At 60.1% G+C, this 26,617-nt stretch overlaps 1 protein-coding gene across 1 annotated transcript in view; it reads left to right on the top strand.

Moving 5' to 3' along the window:
* The window catches only part of LOC134341787 (tumor necrosis factor receptor superfamily member 1A-like), a 63,217-nt gene that overhangs the window by 36,432 nt on the left and 168 nt on the right, over nucleotides 1-26,617 (top strand). The window contains exons 3-10 of the mRNA XM_063039709.1: nucleotides 5,176-5,304; nucleotides 5,576-5,722; nucleotides 11,332-11,416; nucleotides 15,059-15,096; nucleotides 22,013-22,135; nucleotides 22,369-22,427; nucleotides 23,622-23,754; nucleotides 26,176-26,617. The exon at nucleotides 26,176-26,617 is cut by the window's right edge and continues 168 nt beyond it. Of these exons, the coding sequence (XP_062895779.1) occupies nucleotides 5,176-5,304; nucleotides 5,576-5,722; nucleotides 11,332-11,416; nucleotides 15,059-15,096; nucleotides 22,013-22,135; nucleotides 22,369-22,427; nucleotides 23,622-23,754; nucleotides 26,176-26,456 (995 nt within the window). The 3' untranslated portion in view covers nucleotides 26,457-26,617. The remainder of the gene's footprint in view (nucleotides 1-5,175; nucleotides 5,305-5,575; nucleotides 5,723-11,331; nucleotides 11,417-15,058; nucleotides 15,097-22,012; nucleotides 22,136-22,368; nucleotides 22,428-23,621; nucleotides 23,755-26,175) is intronic.

Below are 26,617 nucleotides of genomic sequence, written 5' to 3'. Positions count from 1 at the left end.
ACCCCCGGGGTCAGACACAGAGTGAATCTCCCTCCACAGTGTCCCATCACACACTCCCGGGGTCAGACACAGAGTGAATCTCCCTCCACACCGTCCCATCACACACTCCCGGGGTCAGACACAGAGTGAATCTCCCTCCGCACCGTCTTATCACACACTCCCGGGGTCAGACACAGAGTGAATCTCCCTCCACAACGTCCCATCACACACTCACAGGGTCAGACACAGAGTGAATCTCCCTGCACACCGTCCCATCACACACTCCGGGGGTCAGACACAGAGTGAATCTCCCTCCGCACCGTCCCATCACACACTCCCGGGGTCAGACACAGAGCGAATCTCCATCCCCACCGTCCCATCACACACACCCGGGGTCAGACACAGAGTGAATCTCCCTCCACACCGTCCCATCACACACTCCCGGGGTCAGACACAGAGTGAATATCCCTCCGCACCGTCCCATCACACACTCCCGGGGTCAGACACGGAGTGAATCTCCCTCCACACCGTCCCATCACACACTCCCGGGGTCAGACACAGAGTGAATCTCCCTCCAGACCGTCCTATCACACACCCCCGGGGTCAGACACAGAGTGAATCTCCCTCCACACCGTCCCATCACACAGTCCCGGGGTCAGACACAGAGTGAATCTCCCTCCACACTGTCCCATCGCAAACTCCCAGGGTCAGACACAGAGTGAATCTCCCTCCACACCGTCCCATCACACACTCCCGGGGTCAGACACAGAGTGAATCTCCCTCCAGACCGTCCTATCACACACCCCCGGGGTCAGACACAGAGTGAATCTCCCTCCACACCGTCCCATCACACATTCCCGGGGTCAGACACAGAGTGAATCTCCCTCCACACTGTCCCATCACACACTCCCGTGGTCAGACACAGAGTGATCTCCATCCACACCGACCCATCACACACTCCCGGAGTCAGACACAGAGTGAATCTCCCTCCACACCGTCCCATCACACACGCCCGTGGTCAGACACAGAGTGAATCTCCCTCCTCACCGTCCCATCACACACTCCCGGGGTCAGACACAGAGTGAATCTCCCTCCGCACCGTCCTATCACACACTCCCGGGGTCAGACACAGAGTGAATCTCCCTCCACACCGTCCCATCACACACACGCAGGGTCAGACACAGAGTGAATCTCCCTGCACACCGTCCCATCACACACTCCCGGGGTCAGACACAGAGTGAATCTCCCTCCACACTGTCCCATCGCAAACTCCCAGGGTCAGACACAGAGTGAATCTCCCTCCACACCGTCCCATCACACACTCCCGGGGTCAGACACAGAGTGAATCTCCCTCCACACCGTCCTATCACACACCCCCGGGGTCAGACACAGAGTGAATCTCCCTCCACAGTTTCCCATCACACACTCCCGGGGTCAGACACAGAGTGAATCTCCCTCCACACCATCCCATCACACACTCCCGGGGTCTGACACTGATTGAATCTCCCTTCATACCGTTCCATCACACACTCCCGGGGTCAGACACAGAGTGAATCTCCCTCCGCACCGTCCCATCACACGCTCCCGGGGTCAGACACAGGTTGAATCTCCCTCCTCACCATCCCATCACACACCCCCGGGGTCAGACACAGAGTGAATCTCCCTCCACACCGTCCCATCACACACCCCCGGGGTCAGACACAGAGTGAATCTCCCTCCGCACCGTCTTATCACACACACCCCGGGTCAGACACAGAGTGAATCTCCCTCCACACCGTCCCATCACACACTCCCGTGGTCAGACACAGAGTGAATCTCCCTCCGCACCGTCCCATCACGCACTCCCAGGGTCAGACACAGAGTGAATCTCCCTCCACACCATCCCATCACACACTCCCGGGGTCAGACACAGAGTGAATCTCCCTCCACACCATCCCATCACACACTCCCGGGGTCAGACACAGAGTGAATCCCCCTCCACACCGTCCCATCACACACTCCCGGGGTCAGACACAGAGTGAATCTCCCTCCACACCGTCCCATCACACACTCCCGGGGTCAGACACTGAGTGAATCTCCCTCCACACCGTCCCATCACACACTCCCGGGATCAGACACAGAGTGAATCTCCCTCCTCACCGTCCCATCACACACTCCCGGGGTCAGACACAGAGTGAATCTCCCTCCACACCGTCCCATCACACACTCCCGGGGTCAGACACAGAGTGAATCCCCCTCCACACCGTCCCATCACACACTCCCGTGGTCAGACACAGAGTGAATCTCCATCTGCACCGTCCCATCACGCACTCCCAGGGTCAGACACAGAGTGAATCTCCCTCCACACCATCCCATCGCACACTCCCGGGGTCAGACACAGAGTGAATCTCCCTCCACACCGTCCCATCACACACTCCCGCGGTCGGACACAGAGTGAATCTCCCTCCACACCGTCCCATCACACACTCCCGGGGTCAGAAACAGAGTGAATCTCCCTCCGCAACGTCCCATCACACACCCCCAGGGTCAGACACAGAGTGAATCTCCCTCCACACCGTCCCATCACACACTCCCGGGGTCAGACACAGAGTGAATCTCCATCCACACCGACCCATCACACACTCCCGGAGTCAGACACGGAGTGAATCTCCCTCCGCACCGTCTTATCACACACTCCCGGGGTCAGACACAGAGTGAATCTCCCTCCACACCGACCCATCACACACTCCCGGGGTAAGACACAGAGTGAACCTCCCTCCACACCGTCCCATCACACACTCCCGGTGTCAGACACAGAGTGAATCTCCCTCCACACCGTCCCATCACACACTCGCAGGGTCAGACACAGAGTGAATCTCCCTGCACACCGTCCCATCACACACTCCCGGGGTCAGACACAGAGTGAATCTCCCTCCACACCGTCCCATCACACACTCCCGGGGTCAGAAACGGGGTGAATCTCCCTCTGCACCGTCCCATCACACACTCCCGGGGTCAGACACAGAGTGAATCTCCCTCCAGACCGTCCTATCACACACCCCCGGGGTCTGACACAGAGTGAATCTCCCTCCACAGTGTCCCATCACACACTCCCGGGGTCAGACACAGAGTGATCTCCATCCACACCGACCCATCACACACTCCCGGAGTCAGACACAGAGTGAATCTCCCTCCGCACCGTCTTATCACACACTCCCGGGGTCAGACACAGAGTGAATCTCCCTCCACAACGTCCCATCACACACTCACAGGGTCAGACACAGAGTGAATCTCCCTGCACACCGTCCCATCACACACTCCTGGGGTCAGACACAGAGTGAATCTCCCTCCGCACCGTCCCATCACACACCCCCGGGTTCAGACACAGAATGAATCTCCCTCCGCACCGTCTTATTACACACACCCCGGGTCAGACACAGAGTGAATCTCCCAGCCCACCGTCCCATCACACACTCCCGGGGTCAGACACAGAGTGAATCTCCCTCCACACTGTCCCATCACACACTCGCAGGGTCAGACACAGAGTGAATCTCCCTCCACACCGTCCCATCACACACTCCCGGCGTCAGACACAGAGTGAATCTCCCTCCACACCGTCCCATCACACACTCCCAGGGTCAGACACAGAGTGAATCTCCCTCCACACCGTCCCATCACACACCCCCGGGGTCAGACACAGAGTGAATCTCCCTCCACACCGTCCCATCACACACTCCCGGAGTCAGACACAGAGTGAATCTCCCTCCGCACCGTCTTATCACACACTCCCGGCATCAGACACAGAGTGAATCTCCCTCCACACCGTCCCATCACACACTCGCAGGGTCAGACACAGAGTGAATCTCCCTGCACACCGTCCCATCACACACTCCCGGGGTCAGACACAGAGTGAATCTCCCTCCACACTGTCCCATCGCAAACTCCCAGGGTCAGACACAGAGTGAATCTCTCTCCACACCATCCCATCACACACTCCCGGGGTCAGACACAGAGTGAATCTCCCTCCGCACCGTCCCATCACACACTCCCGGGGTCAGACACAGAGTGAATCTCCCTCCACACTGTCCCATCACACACTCCCGGGGTCAGACACAGAGTGAATCTCCCTCCAGACCGTCCTATCACACACCCCCGGGGTCAGACACAGAGTGAATCTCCCTCCACAGTGTCCCATCACACACTCCCGTGGTCAGACACAGAGTGAATCTCCCTCCACACCGTCCCATCACACACTCCCGTGGTCAGACACAGAGTGAATCTCCCTCCTCACCGTCCCATCACACACTCCCGGGGTCAGACACAGAGTGAATCTCCCTCCACACCGTCACATCACGCACTCCCAGGGTCAGACACAGAGTGAATCTCCCTCCACACCATCCCATCACACACTCCCGGGGTCTGACACTGATTGAATCTCCCTCCATACCGTTCCATCACACACTCCCGGGGTCAGACACAGAGTGAATCTCCCTCCGCACCGTCCCATCACACGCTCCCGGGGTCAGACACAGGTTGAATCTCCCTCCGCACCATCCCATCACACACCCCCGGGGTCAGACACAGAGTGAATCTCCCTCCACACCGTCCCATCACACACCCCCGGGGTCAGACACAGAGTGAATCTCCCTCCGCACCGTCTTATCACACACACCCCGGGTCAGACACTGAGTGAATCTCCCTACGCACCGTCCCATCACACACTCCCGTGGTCAGACACAGAGTGAATCTCCCTCCGCACCGTCCCATCACGCACTCCCAGGGTCAGACACAGAGTGAATCTCCCTCCACACCATCCCATCACACACTCCCGGGGTCTGACACTGACTGAATCTCCCTCCGCACCATCCCATCACACACCCCCGGGGTCAGACACAGAGTGAATCTCCCTCCACACCGTCCCATCACACACTCCCGTGGTCAGACACAGAGTGAATCTCCCTCTGCACCGTCCCATCACACACTCCCGCGGTCGGACACAGAGTGAATCTCCCTCCACACCGTCCCATCACACACTCCCGCGGTCGGACACAGAGATCAACCCCAACAATGAAACACCAATATGCAAGCTGAGTCAGATGGAAAGCAAGTCCAGGGCAGTCTATTGGCTCAGGGTGTCTGACCGTCCACGGGCGGAAACGACCTCCCAGTGTGGAGTGTGGCTGGAGCCCGGCAGTGAAAATTCCAATGTCCGTGCAGGTCACTACGTGAGGAATGTCTGTGGTGGGGCCGGCCTGCGGACCGATTGCGCTCAGTGTCGTAATGGGACCTTCCTGGCGGCCGAGAACTCGCTGTCGAAGTGCAAAGCGTGCACGGTCTGCGACCCAGGTGAGAATTTCCAGCCGAGAGAGAGACCTGCGGGGGAGGGTGGGAGAGGGGAGTGGGGGGTCTCCGAGACCTGGTGTCCATCTCCTCGTCCGTCTGTGTGGGCGGGGCTCTCCATTCGGCCCGCGGCCTTGATCTGGCCCAGATCACGCCGGAATCGCATCGCAGTTTCGACAGCACCCCCCTCGTCGCCCCGACGTTGAGGGGGGTGGGTGAGGGGCTGAGCGGAGGCCTGTTATCAGAGAGGGTTTAATTCGTTTGCGCCCGCCCGCAGTGCTGAACCAGATCGAGCTGAAGACCTGCGAGCCCCACGTCGACCGACAATGCACCTGCCCCAAGAACACCTTCCGCAGCTGGCTGGACGATTCCACCTTCCACTGTCAGAATTGCACCGTCTGCAAGAGGGAGACGATCGAGCTCTGTGAGTGCCGGCGATCTCCCCCTGTCCTCCCCGCTGCTGACCATCGCTGTCCTCTCCCCCTCCCGATCTCCCCCGTCTTCCCCCTCCCGATCTCCCCCCGTCCTCCCCCCTCCCGATCTCCCCCTCCCGATCTCCCCCTCCCGATCTCCCCCCCGTCCTCCCCCTCCCGATCTCCCCCCCGTCCTCCCCCCTCCCGATCTCCCCCTGTCCTCCCCCTCCCGATCTCCCCCGTCCTCCCCCTCCCGATCTCCCCCCCGTCCTCCCCCTCCCGATCTCCCCCCCGTCCTCCCCCTCCCGATCTCCCCCCGCCCTCCCCCCTCCTGATCATCCCCGCCCTCCCCCTCCTGATCACCCCCCGTCCTCCCCCCTCCCGATCTCCCCCTGTCCTCCCCCTCCCGATCACCCTCGTCCTCCCCCTCCCGATCTCCCCCCCGCCCTCCCCCCTCCTGATCATCCCCGCCCTCCCCCTCCTGATCACCCCCCGTCCTCCCCCTCCCGATCTCCCCCCGTCCTCCCCCTCCCGATCTCCCCCCCGTCCTCCCCCCTCCCGATCTCCCCCTGTCCTCCCCCTCCCGATCTCCCCCGTCCTCCCCCTCCCGATCACCCCCGTCCTCCCCCTCCCGATCTCCCCCCCATCCTCCCCCTCCCGATCTCCCCCCCGCCCTCCCCCCTCCTGATCATCCCCGCCCTCCCCCTCCTGATCACCCCCCGTCCTCCCCCCTCCCGATCTCCCCCTGTCCTCCCCCTCCCGATCACCCCCGTCCTCCCCCTCCCGATCTCCCCCCTGTCCTCCCCCTCCCTATCTCCCCCCGTCCTCCCCCTCCCGATCTCCCCCCCATCCTCCCCCCTCCCGATCTCCCCCTGTCCTCCCCCCTCGCGATCACCCCCGTCCTCCCCCTCCCGATATCCCCCATCCTCCCCCTCCCGATCTCCCCCGTCCTCCCCCTCCCGATCTCCCCCGTCCTCCCCCTCTCGATCTCCCCCCATCCTCCCCCCTCCCGATCTCCCCCTTCCGATCACCCCCTCCCGATCTCCCCTGTCCTCCCCCCTCCCGATCTCCCCCGTCCTCCCCCCTCCCGATCTCCCCCGTCCTCCCCCCTCCCGATCTCCCCCGTCCTCCCCCTCCCGATCTCCCCCGTCCTCCCCCTCCCGATCTCCCCCGTCCTCCCCCTCCCGATCATCCCCGTCCTCCCCCTCCCGATCTCCCCCGTCCTCCCCCTCCCGATCTCCCCCGTCCTCCCCCTCCCGATCATCCCCGTCCTCCCCCTCCCGATCTCCCCCAGTCCTCCCCCCTCCCGATCTCCCCCCGTCCTCCCCCCTCCCGATCTCTCCTGTCCTCCACCTCCCGATCACGCCCGTCCTCCCCCTCCCGATCATCCCCGTCCTCCCCCTCCCGATCTCCCCCGTCCTTCCCCCCTCCCGATCACCCCCGTCCTCCCCCTAGCGATCATCCCTGTCCTCCCCCCTCCCGATCATCCCCGTCCTCCCCCCTCCCGATCTCCCCCTGTCCTCCCCCTCCCGATCTCCCCCTGTCCTCCCCCTCCCGATCACCCCCTGTCCTCCCCCTCCCGATCTCCCCCGTCATCCCCCCTCCAGATCTCCCCGTCCTCCCCCCCGATCTCTCCCGTCCTCCCCCCTCCCGATCTCCCCGTCCTCCCCCTCCCGATCTCCCCCTGTCCTCCCCCTCCCGATCATCCCCGTCCTCCCCCTCCCGATCTCCCCCCGTCCTCCCCCTCCCGATCTCCCCCGTCCTCCCCTCCCGATCTCCCCCGTCCTCCCCCCTCCCGATCTCCCCCTGTCCTCCCCCTCCCGATCTCCCCCGTCCTCCCCCCTCCCGATCTCCCCCTTCCGATTCCTCCCCCTCCAGATCACCCCCGTCCTCCCCCTCCCGATCTCCCCCGTCCTCCCCCCTCCCGATCTCCCCCGTCCTCCCCCCTCCCGATCTCCCCCGTGCTCCCCCCTCCCGATCTCCCCCGTCCTCCCCCCTCCCGATCTCCCCCGTCCTCCCCCTCCCGATCTCCCCGTCCTCACCCTCCCGATCTCCCCCGTCCTCCCCCTCCCGATCTCCCCCGTCCTCCCCCCTCCCGATCACGCCCGTCCTCCCCCTCCCGATCACCCCCGTCCTCCCCCTCCCGATCTCCCCCGTCCTCCCCCCTCCCGATCATCCCCGTCCTCCCCCCCGATCTCCCCCTGTCCTCCCCCTCCCGATCTCCCCCTGTCCTCCCCCTCCCGATCTCCCCCGTCGTCCCCCCTCCCGATCTCCCCATGTCCTCCCCCTCGATCTCTCCCGTCCTCCCCCCTCCCGATCTCCCCGTCCTCCCCCTCCCGATCTCCCCGTCCTCCCTCTCCCGATCTCCCCGTCCTCCCCCTCCCGATCTCCCCCTGTCCTCCCCCTCCCGATCTCCCCCTGTCCTCCCCCTCCCGATCTCCCCCGTCCTCCCCCTCCCGATCTCCCCGTCCTCCCCCTCCCCTCCCCGTCCTCCCCCTCCCGTTCCTCCCCCGTCCTCCCCCCTCCCGATCTCCCCCCTCCCGATCTCCCCGTCCTCCCCCTCCCGATCTCCCCCGGTGATCCCCCTCCCGATCATCCCAGTCCTCCCCCTCCCGATCTCCCCCCGTCCTCCCCCTCCCGATCATCCCCGTCCTCCCCCTCCGGATCTCCCCCCGTCCTCCCCCTCCCGATCATCCCCGTCCTCCCCCTCCCGATCATCCCCGTCCTCCCACGTCCCGATCACACCCGTCGTCCCCCTCCCGATCACCCCCCGTCCTCCCCCTCCCGATCTCCCCCCGTCCTCCCCCCTCCCGATCTCCCCCCGTCCTCCCCCCCGATCTCCCCCTGTCCTCCCCCTCCCGATCACACCCGTCCTCCCCCCTCCCGATCATCCCCGTCCTCCCCCTCCCGATCTCCCCCGTCCTCCCCCTCCCGATCTCCCCAGTCCTCCCCCTCCCGATCATCCCCGTCCTCCCCCTCCCGATCATCCCCGTCCTCCCCCTCCCGATCACCCCCCGTCCTCCCCCCTCCCGATCATCCCCGTCCTCCCCCTCCCGATCTCCCCCGTCCTCCCCCTCCCGATCACCCCCGTCCTCCCCCTCCCGATCACCCCCGTCCTCCCCCCTCCCGATCTCCCCCGTCCTCCCCCTCCCGATCTCCCCCGTCCTCCCACCTCCCGATCACACCCGTCGTCCCCCTCCCGATCATCCCCGTCCTAACCCTCCCGATCTCCCCCGTCCTCCCCCCTCCCGATCATCCCCCGTCCTCCCCCTCCCGATCTCCCCGTCCTCCCCCTCCCGATCTCCCCCGTCCTCCCCCTCCCGATCATCCCCGTCCTCCCCCTCCCGATCATCCCCGTCCTCCCCCCAACCGATCATCCCCGTCCTCCCCCTCCCGATCTCCCCCGTCCTCCCCCTCCCGATCTCCCCCGTCCTCCCCCTCCCGATCTCCCCCCGTCCTCCCCCTCCCGATCTCCCCCGTCCTCCCCCCTCCCGATCTCCCCCGTCCTCCCCCTCCCGATCTCCCCCTGTCCTCCCCCTCCCGATCTCCCCCGTCCTCCCCCTCCCGATCTCCCCATCTCCCCCGTCCTCCCCCTCCCGATCTCCCCCGTCCTCCCCCTCCCGATCTCCCCCGTCCTCCCCCTCCCAATCTCCCCCGTCCTCCCCCTCCCGATCTCCCCCGTCCTCCCCCTCCCGATCTCCCCCGTCCTCCCCCTCCCGATCTCCCCCGTCCTCCCCCTCCCGATCATCCCCGTCCACCCCCTCCCGATCATTCCCGTCCTCCCCCTCCCGATCATCCCCGTCCCCCCCCCCCGTCCTCCCCCCTCCCGATCTCCCCCTGTCCTCCCCCCTTCCGATCTCCCCGTCCTCCCCCTCCCGATCACCCCCCGTCCTCCCCCTCCCGATCATCCCCGTCCTCCCTCTCCCGATCATCCCCGTCCTCCCCCCCACTGATCATCCCCGTCCTCCCCCCCACTGATCATCCCCGTCCTCTCCCCCACTTATCATCCCTGTCCTCCCCCCTCCCGATCATCCCCGTCCTCCCCCCTCCCGATCATCCCCGTCCTCCCCCTCCCGATCATCCCGTCCTCCCCCCTACCGATCATCCCGTCCTCCCCCCTACCGATCTCCCCCGTCCTCCCCCTCCCGATCTCCCCCTGTCCTCCCCCTCCCGATCTCCCCCCGTCCTCCCCCTCCCGATCACCCCCGTCCTCCCCCCTCCCGATCTCCCCCGTCCTCCCCCTCCCGATCTCCCCCGTCCTCCCCCTCCCGATCTCCCCCGTCCTCCCCCTCCCGATCTCCCCCGTCCTCCCCCTCCCGATCTCCCCCGTCCTCCCCCTCCCGATCTCCCCGTCGTCCGTCCTCCGTCCTCCCGATCTCCCCCGTCCTCCCCCTCCCGATCTCCCCCCGTCCTCCCCCCTCCCGATCTCCCCGTCCTCCTTCTCCCGATCATCCCCGTCCTCCCCCTCCCGATCAGCCCGTCCTCCCCCTCCCGATCTCCTTCGTCCTCCCCCCTCCCGATCACCCCCGTCCTCCCCCTCCCGATCTCCCCCGTCCTCCCCCCTCCCGATCATCCCCGTCCTCCCCCCTCCCGATCTCCCCCGTCCTTCCCCTCCCGATCTCCCCCGTCCTTCCCCTCCCGATCTCCCCCGTCCTCCCCCTCCCGATCTCCCCCGTCCTCCCCCTCCCGATCTCCCCCCGTCCTCCCCCCTCCCGATCTCCCCCGTCCTCCCCCTCCCGATCTCCCCGTCCTCCTTCTCCCGATCATCCCCGTCCTCCCCCTCCCGATCATCCCCGTCCACCCCCCTCCCGATCTCCCCCGTCGTCCGTCCTCCGTCCTCCTGATCTCCCCCGTCCTCCCCCTCCCGATCTCCCCCCGTCCTCCCCCCTCCCGATCTCCCCCGTCCTCCCCCTCCCGATCATCCCCGTCCTCCCCCTCCCGATCTCCCCCGTCCTCCCCCTCCCGATCATCCCCGTCCTCCCCCTCCCGATCATCCCCGTCCTCCCCCATCCTGATGACCCCAGTCGTCCCCCTCCCGATCTCCCCCATCCTCCCCCCTCACGAACACTCCCCGTCCTCACCCCTCCCTATCTCGCCCCGTCCTCCCCCCTCCCGATCTCCCCCATCCTCCCCCCTCCCGAACACTCCCCGTCCTCATCCCTCCGCATCTCGCCCCGTCCTCCCCCTCTCCCCGTCCTCCTTCTCCCGATCTCCCCCTGTCCTTCCCCCTCCCGATCATCCCCCGTCCTCCCCCTCCCGATCTCCCCCGTCCCCCCCCTCCCGATCTCCCCCGTCCTCCCCCTCCCGATCATCCCCGTCCTCCCCCTCCCGATCTCCCCCGTCCTCCCCCTCCCGATCACCCCCGTCCTCCCCCTCCCGATCACCCCCGTCCTCCCCCCTCCCGATCTCCCCCGTCCTCCCCCCTCACGAACACTCCCCGTCCTCATCCCTCCCCATCTCGCCCCGTCCTCCCCCTCCCGATCACCCCCCGTCCTCCCCCTCCCGATTTCCCCCGTCCTCCCCACTCCCACTGTCCGCCCTCTCCCTCACCACATCCCGCTCCCCATTCGATCTCTTTCACACAATGTCTCTGTCTCCCTCCCTCTCTCTTACACTCCAGGTACAGCAACTTCTGACACTGTCTGTGGCTGCGAACGGAATTGGTTTTACCACACTCTGGACAAAGTCTGCCGACCCTGCGACAGGTGAGAATCGCCCTGACCTCCTTCACTGATATAAAAATACTCCCCACTTCACCGTCAGCGTGGAGGGAGATTCAATCTGTGTCTGACACCGGGAGTGTGTGATGGGACGGTGCGGAGGGAGATTCACTCTGTGTCTGACCCCGGGAGTGTGTGATGGGACGGTGTGGAGGGATATTCACTCTGTGTCTGACCCCGGGAGTGTGTGATGGGACGGTGCGGAGGGAGATCCAGTCTGTGTCTGACCCCGGGAGTGTGTGATGGGACGGTGTGGAGGGAAATTCGCTCTGCGTCTGACCCCGGGAGTGTGTGATGGGACGGTACGGAGGGAGATTCACTCTGTGTCTGACCCCGGGAGTGTGTGATGGGACGGAGGGAGATTCACTCTGTGTCTGACCCCGGGAGTGTGTGATGGGACAGTGCGGAGGGAGATTCACTCTGTGTCTGACCCCGGGAGTGTGTGATGGGACGGTGTGGAGGGATATTCACTCTGTGTCTGACCCCGGGAGTGTGTGATGGGACGGTGCGGAGGGAGATCCAGTCTGTGTCTGACCCCGGGAGTGTGTGATGGGACGGTGTGGAGGGAAATTCGCTCTGCGTCTGACCCCGGGAGTGTGTGATGGGACGGTACGGAGGGAGATTCACTCTGTGTCTGACCCCGGGAGAGTGTGATGGGACGGTGTGGAGGGAGATTCACTCTGTGTCTGACCCCGGGAGTGTGTGATGGGACGGTGCGGAGGGAGATTCACTCTGTGTCTGACCCCGGGAGTGTGTGATGGGACGGTGTGGAGGGAGATTCACTCTGTGTCTGACCTCGAGACAGTGTGATGGGACGGTGCAGAGGGAGATTCCCTCTGTGTCTGACCCCGGGAGTGTGTGATGGGACGGTGCGGAGGGAGATTCGCTCTGTGTCTGACCCCGGGAGTGTGTGATGGGACAGTGCGGAGGGAGATTCTCTCTGTGTCTGACCCCGGTAGTGTGTGATGGGACGGTGTGGAGGGAGATTCACTCTGTGTCTGACCCCGGGAGTGTTTGATGGGACAGTGACGAGGGAGATTCACTCTTTGTCTGACCTCGAGACTGTGTGATGGGACGGTGCAGAGGGAGATTCACTCTGTGTCTGACCCCGGGAGTGTGTGATGGGACGGTTTGGAGGGAGATACACTCTGTGTCTGACCGTGGGAGTTTGTGATGGGACGGTGCGGGAGGAGATTCACTCTGTGTCTGACCCCGGGAGTGTGTGATGGGACGGTGCAGAGGGAGTTTCATTCTGTGTCTGACCCCGGGAGAGTGTGATGGGACGGTGTGGAGGGAGATTCACTCTGTGTCTTACCCCGGGAGTGTGTGATGGGACGGTGCGGAGGGAGATTCACACTGTGTCTGACCCTGGGAGTGTGTGATGGACGGTGTGGAGGGAGATTCACTCTGTGTCTGACCCCGGGAGTGTGTGATGGGACGGTGTGGAGGGAGATTCACACTGTGTCTGACCCCGGGAGTGTGTGATGGGACAGTGTGGAGGGAGATTCACTCTGTGTCTGACCCCGGGAGTGTGTGATGAGACGGTGTGGAGGGAGATTCACTCTGTGTCTGACCCCGGGAGTGTGTGATGGGACGGTGGGCTGGGAGATTCACTCTGTGTGTCTGACCCCGGGAGTGTGTGATGGGACGGTGTGGAGGGAGATTCACTCTGTGTCTGACCCCGGGAGTGTGTGATGGGACAGTGCGGAGGGAGATTCACTCTGTGTCTGACCCCGGGAGAGTGTGATGGGACGGTGTGGAGGGAGATTCAATCTGTGTCTGACCCCGGGAGTGTGTGATGGGACGTTGAGGAGGGAGATTCCCTCTGTGTCTGACATCGAGACAGTGTGATGGGACGGTGCAGAGGGAGATTCACTCTGTGTCCTGACCCCGGGAGTGTGTGATGGGACGGTGTGGAGGGAGATTCACTCTGTGGCTGACCCCGGGAGTGTGTGATGGGACGGTGTGGAGGGAGATTCACTCTGTGTCTGACCTCGAGACAGTGTGATGGGACGGTGCAGAGGGAGATTCCCTCTGTGTCTGACCCCGGGAGTGTGTGATGGGACGGTGCGGAGGGAGATTCGCTCTGTGTCTGACCCCGGGAGTGTGTGATGGGACAGTGCGGAGGGAGATTCTCTCTGTGTCTGACCCCGGTAGTGTGTGATGGGACGGTGTGGAGGGAGATTCACTCTGTGTCTGACCCCGGGAGTGTTTGATGGGACAGTGACGAGGGAGATTCACTCTTTGTCTGACCTCGAGACTGTGTGATGGGACGGTGCAGAGGGAGATTCACTCTGTGTCTGACCCCGGGAGTGTGTGATGGGACGGTTTGGAGGGAGATACACTCTGTGTCTGACCGTGGGAGTTTGTGATGGGACGGTGCGGGAGGAGATTCACTCTGTGTCTGACCCCGGGAGTGTGTGATGGGACGGTGCAGAGGGAGTTTCATTCTGTGTCTGACCCCGGGAGAGTGTGATGGGACGGTGTGGAGGGAGATTCACTCTGTGTCTTACCCCGGGAGTGTGTGATGGGACGGTGCGGAGGGAGATTCACACTGTGTCTGACCCTGGGAGTGTGTGATGGACGGTGTGGAGGGAGATTCACTCTGTGTCTGACCCCGGGAGTGTGTGATGGGACGGTGTGGAGGGAGATTCACACTGTGTCTGACCCCGGGAGTGTGTGATGGGACAGTGTGGAGGGAGATTCACTCTGTGTCTGACCCCGGGAGTGTGTGATGAGACGGTGTGGAGGGAGATTCACTCTGTGTCTGACCCCGGGAGTGTGTGATGGGACGGTGGGCTGGGAGATTCACTCTGTGTGTCTGACCCCGGGAGTGTGTGATGGGACGGTGTGGAGGGAGATTCACTCTGTGTCTGACCCCGGGAGTGTGTGATGGGACAGTGCGGAGGGAGATTCACTCTGTGTCTGACCCCGGGAGAGTGTGATGGGACGGTGTGGAGGGAGATTCAATCTGTGTCTGACCCCGGGAGTGTGTGATGGGACGTTGAGGAGGGAGATTCCCTCTGTGTCTGACATCGAGACAGTGTGATGGGACGGTGCAGAGGGAGATTCACTCTGTGTCCTGACCCCGGGAGTGTGTGATGGGACGGTGTGGAGGGAGATTCACTCTGTGTCTGACCGTGGGAGTTTGTGATGGGACGGTTGGAGGGAGATTCACTCTGTGTCTGACCCCGGGAGTGTGTGATGGGACGGTGCGGAGGGAGATTCACTCTGTGTCTGACCCCGGGCGTGTGAGATGGGACGGTGCGGAGGGAGATTCACTCTGTGTCTGACCCCGGGAGTGCGTGATGCGACGGTGCGGAGGGAGATTCACTCTGTGTCTGAATCCGGGAGTGTGTGATGGGACGGTGTGGATGGAGATTCACTCTGTGTCTGACCCCGGGAGTGTGTGATGGGACGGTGTGGAGGGAGATTCACTCTGTGTCTGACAAGGGGAGTGTGTGATGGGATGGTGCGGAGGGAGATTCACTCTGTGTCTGACCCCGGGAGTGTGTGATGGGACGGTGTGGAGGGAGATTCGCTCTGTGTCTGACCCCGAGAGTGTGTGATATGTTTTTTTTTCCGATATTGCAATATTCCATCTGATTTCTCTGTTGTTTTTTGCAGTTGCCGTGGAGATCGGCAATGTAAGCTGTGCGGAAACGGTAAGTGCCTTTTAGAGTGCTTGCCTTCCCTGTCGCTCCGGCCCCTGGGTCGGGGAGGGAGGGAGGGTATCAATCTGCCCCAGGGTTCTCCTCCCCACCCCTGTCCCACCGACCCCCGGGGTCAGGGAGGGAGGGCCCGAAGCTGTCGCCCGTTGCCAGCTGCTGGAAGAGGTTACTAGGAATATTGACGAGGGTAAAGCGGTGGATGTTGTCTATATGGACTTCAGTAAGGCCTTTGACAAGGCTCCACACAGAACGTTAGTTTGGAAGGTTCAATCGTTAGGTATTGATATTGAAGTAGTAAAATGGATTCAGCAGTGGCTGGATGGGAGACACCAGAGAGTGGTGGTGGATAACTGTTTGTCAGATCGGAGGCCGGTTACTAGTGGTGTGCCTCAGGGATCTGTACTGGGTCCAATGTTGTTTGTCATACATATTAATGATCTGCATGATGGGGTGGTAAATTGGATGAGTAAGTATGTAGATGATACTAAGATAGGTGGAGTTGTGGATAACGAAGTAGGTTTTCAAAGCTTGCAGAGAGATTTAGGCCAGTTAGAAGAGTGGGCTGAAAGATGGCAGATGGAGTTTAATGCTGATAAATGTGAGGTGCTACATTTTGGTAGGACTAATCAAAATAGGACATACATGGTAAATGGTAGGGCATTGAAGAACGCAGTAGAACAGAGGGATCTAGGAATAATGGTGCATAGTTCCCTGAAGGTGGAATCTCATGTAGATAGGGTGGTGAAGAAAGCTTTTGGTATGCTGGCCTTTATAAATCAGAGCATTGAGTATAGGAGTTGGGATGTAGTGTTGAAATTGTATAAGGCATTGGTGAGGCCAAATTTGGAGTGGTGTGTACAGTTCTGGTCACCGAATTACAGGAAAGATGTCAATAAAATTGAGAGAGTACAGAGAAGATTTAGTAAAATGTTACTTGGGTTTCATCTCCTAAGTTACAGAGAAAGGTTGAACAAGTTGGGTCTTTATTCTTTGGAGCGTAGAAGGTTGAGGGGGGACTTGACAGAGGTATTTAAAATTACGAGCGGGATAGATAGAGTTGACGTGGATAGGCTTTTTCCATTGAGAGTGGGGGAGATTCAAACAAGAGGACATGAGTTGAGAGTTAAGGGGCAAAAGTTTAGGGGTAACACGAGGGGGAACTTCTTTACTCAGAGAGTGGTGGCTGTGTGGAACGAGAAGTGGTGGGGGCAGGTTCGATGTTGTCGTTTAAAGTTAAATTGGATAGATATATGGACAGGAAAGGAATGGAGGGTTATGGGCTGAGTGCAGGTCGGTGGGACTGGGTGAGAGTAAGCGTTCGGCACGTACTAGAAGGACCGAGACGGCCTGTTTCCGTGCTGTGATTGTTATATGGTTATATGGTTGGGCAGAGGCCCCGGAGATGAGGACAACGGAGAGGAGGTTGAGGTCGCCTCTCGCGGGGTTAAACCAGGCGACGTCGCCAACAGGGCTTCAGTTCCAGCTGAGCTCAGCGTCCTCCTTGCTCGACTCGACCGTCAAAGCCCCGGATCGCCACGGCCCCCCTCTCCCCTCGCCCGCTGAGCCTGGGATCTCCGTTCTCGAGGCCGGCGTGAGAGCGTCGGGGGAAGAGCCTCGGCCAGACCCCTCTTGGAGTCCTGTGCTCAGTTCTGGTCGCCTGACGACAGGAAGTTGACCGTTTCGCTGGTCGGTCGGGGCATCGAGGGGGCAGGTGTGTGGGGTCGGCTGGGATCCGAACGGGCGCTGCGGGCTGGAATGGGCTGAACGGCCCTCTTTCTGCCCGAGGGTCTTCTTGTCCCCGCCTCCCAGAGCAACAGGTCAGGCTCGTCGGCTCTTCACGCCGCCGTGAAGGTGAACCCGTGGGGTGGTTCCCTATCGACGGCAGGTCCACCTTGAACCGCCAGCTTCCGCTCAAAGCTAACCGATAATCCCCAAGACCTGCTTGCGCAGTTGGATCCTGGATCTTCCTCACCGGGAGACCCCCAGCCGGTTCGGATTGGGCAACACCATCTCCGTCGTCCTTCAGGCCGCGTTATACCTGTGCGTCAACCCTACACTGTCGTAGCTTCCCATCGGGCGGTCGGAGGGCAGGGAAGGGACCCTGGCCGCGATGCTTTCCCTAAGCTTCACAGACCTCCCAAATCATGGAGGGCCCTTTGCTCGAGGCTGGTTCGTAGCCGGCGGCTACAGCCTGTTCACTTCCACCCGGAGCTAAAACTCGAACGGTGATCGCCAAATCGTCAATTCTACCTCCCGAAATCCGGAAACATCTGAGGTGCATTTCCTGGCCCGCCTCTCTCAGCGGCCGGGCGAGCGCAGAAGACTCGCCCTCCCCGTCGGTTTCAGTCGCCATTGTTCGAAGTTCGAGTTTCTTCGTGTTGAGTTTCGACCCGGAGAAGCTCGACACAGTGGCATAGAAACCCCACCGCCAACTCGCGTTTTGGCGGTGAATTGCAGAGCGACGCGGACACACCAACGCACAAGTACAAATGCTCACAACGGCGTAGCCGAAGATTGCAGAGAGACATTGATAGGATGCAGAAGTGGGCTGAGAACTGGCAGATGGAGTTCAACCCGGAGAAGTGTGAGGTGGTACACTTTGGAAGGACAAACTCCAAGGCAGAGTACAAAGTAAATGGCAGGATACTTGGTAGTGTGGAGGAGCAGAGGGATCTGGGGGAACATGTCCACAGATCTCTGAAAGTTGCCTCACAGGTGGATAGGGTAGTTAAGAAAGCTTATGGGGTGTTAGCTTTCATAAGTCGAGGGATAGAGTTTAAGAGTCGCGATGTAATGATGCAGCTCTATAAAACTCTGGTTAGGCCACACTTGGAGTATTGTGCCCAATTCTGGTCACCTCACTATAGGAAGGATGTGGAAGCATTGGAAAGGGTACAGAGGAGATTTACCAGGATGCTGCCTGGTTTAGAGAGTATGCATTATGATCAGAGATTAAGGGAGCTAGGGCTTTACTCTTTGGAGAGAAGGAGGATGAGAGGAGACATGATAGAGGTGTACAAGATAATAAGAGGAATAGATAGAGTGGATAGCCAGCACCTCTTCCCCAGGGCACCACTGCTCAATACAAGAGGACATGGCTTTAAGGTAAGGGCTGGGAAGTTCAAGGGGGATATTAGAGGAAGGTTTTTTACTCAGAGAGTGGTTGGTGCGTGGAATGCACTGCCTGAGTCAGTGATGGAGGCAGATACACTAGTGAAGTTTAAGAGACTACTAGACAGGTAAATGGAGGAATTAAAGGTGGGGGGTTATATGGGAAGCAGGGTTTGAGGGTCGGCACAACATTGTGGGCCAAAGGGCCTGTACTGTGCTGTACTATTCTATGTTCTATATTCCCAATTATGCACCTCGCCCCTACTGCCAGCTCCCCCTTTCTGTGCCTCCACACGCTCACCCCTCCCCTCTCTGCCCGCTCCATTCTTCCCCATTCGCTTCTCTCCAGCTCTCCCCTGCATCCACTTCATTCCCCCCCCCATGCTCTCATCTTCACCATCTCACTCTTCCTGCCCCCTTTCTCTCCTTCGTCCTTCTCCCGCCGTTCCCTCCCCCAATTCTCTCCTCTTTCTCCCTCTGTGCCCAGTCTCTTCCTCTTTCCCCTCCATCCACTCTCTTCTCGTCCCTTAATCCCTCCTGAGTTCCTCCACTTCACCTCCCTCTCTCCCTTCGAGGGATAGAGTTTAAGAGTCAAACAGTTGATACTAGAACGTACAATCATCACAGTGAGATTTGATTCTGCGCTTCCCGCTCCCTGGATTACAAATCGATAGTAAATATTAAAAATTTAAATTATAAATCATAAATAGAAAAGTGGAAAGTAAGGTAGTGCAAAAAAAAAACTGAGAGGCAGGTCCGGATATTTGGATCCAGATCCGGGTCAGGATCCGTTCAGCAGTCTTATCACAGTTGAAGAGAAGCTGTTCCCAAATCTGGCCGTACGAGTCTTCAAGCTCCTGAGCCTTCTCCCGGAGGGAAGAGGGACGAAAAGGGTGTTGGCTGGGTGGGTCGTGTCCTTGATTATCCTGGCAGCACTGCTCCGACAGCGTGCGGTGTAAAGTGAGTCCAAGGACGGAAGATTGGTTTGTGTGACGTGCTGGGCCGTGTTCACGATCTTCTGCAGCTTCTTCCAGTCTTGGACAGGACAACTTCCGTACCAGGTTGTGATGCACCCCAGAAGAATGCCAGGGTCTCACCATCTCTAAACTCCTGGGTCTCAGTATCTTGGAGTAACTATTCTGGGCCCAGCACGTATGAAGAGAGCACAGCAGAACCTCTGCTTCCTTCAGAGTCTGCAGAGATTTGGTGTGACTTCTAAAACTTTGACAAAATTCTACCGTTGTGAGGTGGAGAGAATATCGACTGGCTGCATCACAGCCTGATACGGAAACACCAACGCCCTTGAGTGGAAAATCCTACAAAAGGTAGTGGATACGACCCAGTCCACCACGGGTAAACCCTCCCCGCCATTGAGCACATCGACACGAAACGCTGTCGTAAGAGATCTCCACCACTCCTTTCTCCCTGCTGCCGTCAGGAAGAAGGTACAAGAGCCTCAGGACACACACCACCAGGTTCAGGGACAGTTATTACCCCTCAACCATCAGGAAGGAGGTACAGGAGCCTCAGGACCCACACCACCAGGTTCAGGGACAGTTATCACCCCTCAACCATCAGGAAGGAGGTACAGGAGCCTCAGGGCCCACACCACCAGGTTCAGGGACAGTTATCACCCTCTCAATCATCAGGAAGGAGATACAGGAGCCCCAGGACCCACACCACCGGGTTCAGGGACAGTTATCACCCCTCAACCATCAGGAAGGAGATACAGGAGCCTCAGGACCCACACCACCAGGTTCAGGGACAGTTATCACCCCTCAACCATCAGGAAGGAGATACAGGAGCCTCAGGACTCATACCACCAGGTTCAGGGACAGTTATCACCCCTCAACCATCAGGAAGGAGATACAGGAGCCTCAGGACCCACACCACCAGGTTCAGGGACAGTTATCACCCCTCAACCATCAGGAAGGAGGTACAGGAGCCTCAGGACTCACACCACCAGGTTCAGGGACAGTTATCACCCCTCAACCATCAGGAAGGAGGTACAGGAGCCTCAGGACTCACACCACCAGGTTCAGGGACGGTTATTACCCCCTCAACCATCAGGCAGAAGGTACAGGAGCCTCAGGACCCACACCACCAGGTTCAGAAACAGTTATCACCCCTCAACCATCAGGAAGGAGGTACAGGAGCCTCAGGACCCACACCACCAGGTTCAGGGACAGTTATTACCCCTCAACCATCAGGAAGCAGGTACAGGAGCCTCAGGTCCCACACCACCGGGTTCAGGGACAGTCATCACCTCTCAACCATAAGGAAGGAGGTACAGGAGCCTCAGGACCCACACCACCGGGTTCAGGGACAGTTATCACCCCTCAACCATCAGGAAGGAGGTACAGGAGCCTCAGGACCCACACCACCGGGTTCAGGGACAGTTATCACCCCCTCAACCATCAGGAAGGAGGTACAGGAGCCTCAGGACCCACACCACCAAGTTCAGGGACAGTTATCACCCCTCAACCATCAGGAAGGAGGTACAGGAGCCTCAGGGCCCACACCACCAGGTTCAGGGACAGTTATCACCCTCTCAACCATCAGGAAGGAGATACAGGAGCCTCAGGACCCACACCACCGGGTTCAGGGACAGTTATCACCCCTCAACCATCAGGAAGGAGGTACAGGAGCCTCAGGACCCACACCACCAGGTTCAGGGACAGTTATTACCCCCTCAACCATCAGGCAGAAGGTTCAGGAGCCTCAGGACCCACACCACCTGGTTCAGAAACAGTTATCACCCCTCAACCATCAGGAAGGAGGTACAGGAGCCTCAGGACCCACACCACCAGGTTCAGGAACAGTTATTACCCCTCAACCATCAGGAAGGAGGTACGGGAGCCTCAGGACCCACACCACCAGGTTCAGGGACAGTTATTACCCCTCAACCATCAGGAAGGAGGTACAGGAGCCTCAGGACCCACACCACCAGGTTCAGGAACAGTTATTACCCCTCAACCATCAGGAAGGAGGTACAGGAGCCTCAGGTCCCACACCACCTGGTTCAGGGACAGTTATCACCCCTCAACCATCAGGAAGGAGGTACAGGAGCCTCAGGACACACACCACCAGGTTCAGGGACAGTTATTACCCCTCAACCATCAGGAAGGAGGTACAGGAGCCTCAGGACCCACACCACCGGGTTCAGGGACAGTTATTACCTCTCAACCATCAGGAAGGAGGTACAGGAGCCTCAGGACTCACACCACCAGGTTCAGGGACAGTTATCACCCCTCGACCATCAGGAAGGATTTACAGGAGCCTCAGGGCCCACACCACCAGGTTCAGGGACAGTTATCACCCCTCAACCATCAGGAAGGAGGTACAGGAGCCTCAGGACCCACACCACCAGGTTCAGGGACAGTTATTACCCCTCAACCATCAGGAAGGAGGTACAGGAGCCTCAGGACCCACACCACCAGGTTCAGGGACAGTTATAACCTCTCATCCCTCCATGTTAGGGTTAGGGTTAGGGTTAGCACAGTCTGTAGCCTCTTGGTCACTTGTCGACTGTCCAAGCTGTTGTGGTCTTTCCTCGACCCTGTTGTAGCCGCTATTGTGTAGATCTGCCCAGAACGCCCGCGGGAAAGTGAAATCTCGGCATGGATGGACACCTAACTTGATGTGAACTTTACTTTGATAAACCGCCTCCCCCCGGCCCCCCCCCCGTCTCTCCATCCCCATCCAACCAACCCCCCTGGGTCCGGGAGGGAGGGAAGGGGACGAAACGGCCCCGGGTTTTAACCCCCTCTGTTCCTCCCGTTGCCCCCCCCCCCCACAGGATATCCCCAGTTCTTCCTGCTTAGCATCGTCTCCTGTTCGATCGTGGCCGTGATGGTGATCATTGGGGCGGGCTACCTGATCTTCTGGAGGGCCAAGAGGGTCTGTCAGTGGCAGGCGTCCGGTGAGTGCCCGCAGAGGTCGGCCGGGCGGAGGGTGGGGGCGGACGGCGGTTTCTGACGGGCGCGGGCCGCGAGGTGCTGGGTCCTGCGGGGAGGGAGCAGGGTGGGGTGTGGAGAGGGTGGACGGGAAGGGACGGGACGGTGGGGGGGGTGGTGGAGAGGGGACGGGACCGGGGTGAGGACATTACGGGGTTGTCGTCGGGGCCAAGACTGACTCCAGTTCTCGTTGGTTCAGCCTGTAGTGTCAGGAGCGGAGACCTCTTCCGCTCAGAAGTGAAGGGGAGCACCCCCGAGGTGAGTGGACTCTCCCCGCTCCCCGCCCGGCCTTGCGTCCGCACCTCAACTTTGTCCGCTCTCCCTCTCTCCCTCTACCCCCCCCCCGCCGAGTCCCACACCCCTCTCCTCCTGCCCCTCACTCCCCCGTAGGAAATGCCCTTCCCCTCCCCCCCCACCTTTACTGCCCTCTGCCCCAATTGTCACTCTATCCCCTCCTCCCTGCCCTTGACCCCTCCTTCCCCTCCCCACTCCCCTCCCTCCTCCTCCCCTCCTTCTCTCCTTCCCCCCTTCTCCCCTCCTCCCCTCCTTCCCCCTCCTTCCTCCTCCTCCCCCCTCCTGCTCACTCCTCCCTCCCCCTCCTCACCTTCCACCCCCTCTGGCTCCTCCTATCCCGTCCTCCTTCCCTCTCCTGCTCCCTTTCGCTCCCTCCTCCTCCTGCCCCTCACTCCCCCCCCCCCCCGGGGCACTCCCTTCCCCTCCCCCCCCACCTTTACTGCCCTCTGCCCCAATTGTCACTCTATCCCCTCCTCCCTGCCCTTGACCCCTCCTTCCCCTCCCCACTCCCCTCCCTCCTCCTCCCCTCCTTCTCTCCTTCCCCCCTTCTCCCCTCCTCCCCTCCTTCCCCCTCCTTCCTCCTCCTCCCCCCTCCTGCTCACTCCTCCCTCCCCCTCCTCACCTTCCACCCCCTCTGGCTCCTCCTATCCCGTCCTCCTTCCCTCTCCTGCTCCCTTTCGCTCCCTCCTCCTCCTGCCCCTCACTCCCCCCCCCCCCCCCGGGGCACTCCCTTCCCCTCCCCTCCCACCTTTGCTAACCTCTCCCCCAATTGTCATTCCTTCCCCTCCCCCCCTCCCTTCTCCACCACTCCTCCTCCCCTCTTCCATCCCCCATCCTCCCTCCCCTTCCTCCTCCCCCTCCCTGTCCTCCCTCCCTCCTCCAACCCCCCGCTTCCCCCTCCTCCTCCAATTCCCCCCCCCCACGCTTTCTATCTCCCTCTCACTCTCCTCGAACCTCTTCCTCCTCCCTCACGCTTAGGAACCCATCCCCTTGTCCACCCCTCCCCCTTCCCACACCACCCCACCCCACCCTGACGGCACTCGCTGCCCGTATCCTCTGTCTCACCCTCTCCCTCCCCCCCCCCAAGAAGACCTCCCTCCCTTACTCGCTCCCTCGCTCCGGGACGCACCCTCGCTGACCCACCGCCTCTCTCGGCAGGGCTCCCGCTCACCGGACCACCTCCTGCCCGTCCAGGAGGAGGGAGGCGGCCGGCTGTCCCTCCTGACCCCCACTCACCTGACCGAGCTCCCGGACTGCGTCCAGGCGGCTGGGACTGCACACCTCCCCGACGGTGAGTGCGGTGGGGGGGGGGGGGGGGGGGGGGGGGGGGGGGCGGCCGAGAGGGAGAGGAGCGGGGCGGGGAGAGGGGAGAGGGTGGGGAGGGAGAGATTGGTGAAAGAACGGGGAGACAAGATTCAGGATCAGTTCCCGAGGACTGGAAGGTAGCTAATGTTATCCCACTTTTCAAGAAGGGAGGAAGAGCGAAAACAGGGAATTATAGACCGGTTAGCCTGACGTCGGTGGTGGGAAAGATGCTGGAGTCGATTATAAAAAGATGAGATTACGACACATCTGGATAGTAGTGACAGGATTGGTCCCAGTCAAGCATAGATTTACGAAGGGGAAATCCTGCTTGACTAATCTTCTGGAATTTTTTGAGGATGTAACTATGAAAATGGACAAGGGAGAGCCAGTGGATGTAGTGTACCTGGACTTTCAGAAAGCCTTTGATAAAGTCCCACATAGGAGATTAGTGGGCAAAATTAGGGCACGTGGTATTGGGGGCAGAGTACTGACATGGATTGAAAATTGACTGGCTGACAGGAAACAAAGAGTAGCGATTAACGGGTCCCTTTCGGATTGGCAGGCGGTGACCAGTGGTGATCAGTGCTGGGACCGCAGCTGTTTACAATATATATTAGTGATTTAGATGAGGGAATTAAAAGTAACATTAGCAAATTTGCCGATGACACAAAGCTGGGAGGCAGTGTGAAATGTGAGGAGGATGTTATGAGAATGCAGGGTGACTTGGACAGGCTGGGTGAGTGGGCAGATGCGTGGCAGATGCAGTTTAATGTGGATAAATGTGAGGTTATCCACTTTGGTGGTAAGAACGGGAAGGCAGATTATTATCTAAATGGTGTCATGTTAAGAAAAGGGGAAGTACAACGAGATCTAGGTGTTCTTGTACATCAGTCACTGAAAGCAAGCATGCAGGTACAGCAGGCAGTGAAGAAAGCTAATGACATGCTGGCCTTCATAACAAGGGGAATTGAGTATAAGAGCAAAGAGGTCCTTCTGCAGCTGTACAGGGCCCTGGTGAGACCACACCTGGAGTACTGTGTGCAGTTTTGGTCTCCAAATTTGAGGAAGGACATTCTTGCTATTGAGGGAGTGCAGCGTAAGTTCACAAGGTTAATTCCCGGGATGGCGGGACTGTCATATGTCGAAAGATTGGAGCGACTGGGCTTGTATACTCTGGAATTTAGAAGACTGAGAGGGGATCTGATTGAAACATATAAGATTATTAAGGGATTGGACACGCTGGAGGCAGGAAGCATGTTCCCGCTGATGGGTGAGTCCAGAACCAGAGGCCACAGTTTAAGAATATGGGGTAGGTCATTCAGAACGGAGTTGAGGAAAAACTTTCTCACCCAGAGAGTGGTGGATATGTGGAATGCTCTGCCCCAGAAGGCTGTCGAGGCCAAGTCTCTGGATGTTTTCAAGAAAGAGATGGATAGAGCTCTTTAAGATCGCGGAATCAGAGGTTATGGGGATAAGGCAGGAACTGGATACTGATTGTGGATGATCAGCCAGGATCACAGTGAATGGCAGTGCTGGCTCGAAGGGCCGAATGGCCTACTCCTGCACCTATTGTCTGTTGTCTATAGAACGGGGCAGAAGAAGAGGAGGAGGGAGAGAGAGGGAAGGAGAGAGAGGAGGAGGAGGAGGGAGATTGAGGAGTGGGTGGAGAGAGGGAGGAGGGAAGGGGAGAGGGGAGGAGGAGGAAGATTGTTAAGAATGTTATGATGAGGTTGTATAAGGCATTGGTGAGGCCGAATCTGGAGTATTGTGTTCAGTTTTGGTCACCAAATTACAGGAAGGATATAAATAAGGTTGAAAGAGTGCAGAGAAGGTTTACAAGGATGTTGCCGGGACTTGAGAAACTCAGTTACAGAGAAAGGTTGAATAGGTTAGGACTTTATTCCCTGGAGCGCAGAAGAATGAGGGGAGATTTGATAGAGGTATATAAAATTATGATGGGTACAGATAGAGTGAATGCAAGCAGGCTTTTTCCACTGAGGCAAGGGAAGAAAAAAACCAGAGGACATGGGTTAAGGGTGAGGGGGGAAAAGTTTAAAGGGAACATTAGGGGGAGCTTCTTCACACAGAGAGTGGTGGGAGTGTGGAATGAGCTGCCAGACGAGGTGGTAAATGCGGGTTCTTTTTTAACATTTAAGAATAAATCGGACAGATACATGGATGGGAGGTGTATGGAGGGATATGGTCCGTGTGCAGGTCAGTGGGACTAGGCAGAAAATGGTTCAGCACAGCCAAGAAGGGCCAAAAGGCCTGTTTCTGTGCTGTAGTTTCTATGGTTTCTATTGAGGTGGGTGGAGAGGGAGGTGAGAATGACTGAGTGGGACAGTACAGCTAACCTCTCTCCCCCTCCTCCCTGTCTCCCTGTCTCTCTCTCTCCCCCCACCCCCAGACCAGAGGCTGTCGTACGCGGTGGCGGACGTGGTGCCCGCCTCTCGCTGGCGGGAGTTCGTCCGGCGCCTGGGCCTGTCGGACACGCAGATCGAGCGGGCCGAGATGGAGGCCCGGCCCAGCTTCCGGGAGGCGCAGTACCAGATGTTCCAGCTGTGGCGGCAGCGGCAAGGCGGGGGCCGGGGGGCGGCCGGCGCGGCCCCCCTCCAGCTGGTGTACCGGGCCCTCAGAGACATGCAGCTGAACGGCTGTGCCGAACAACTACAAGAACAACTTCAGTGAATGCACACCTCCCCCCCCCTCCGTTACCCCCCTCCCCCCACCCTCCCGCCTCCGTTACCCCCCTCCCCACCTCCATTACCCCCTCCCTCCCCGCCTCTGTTACCCCCTCCCTCCCCGCCTCCGTTACCCCCTCCCTGCCCATCCCCGTTACCCCTTCCCTC

Source organism: Mobula hypostoma, unplaced genomic scaffold (genome assembly GCF_963921235.1).
Source record: "Mobula hypostoma unplaced genomic scaffold, sMobHyp1.1 scaffold_108, whole genome shotgun sequence".
In the NCBI taxonomy this organism is placed as follows: Eukaryota; Metazoa; Chordata; class Chondrichthyes; order Myliobatiformes; family Myliobatidae; genus Mobula; species Mobula hypostoma.
This window is presented reverse-complemented; position numbering and strand designations above follow the sequence as displayed.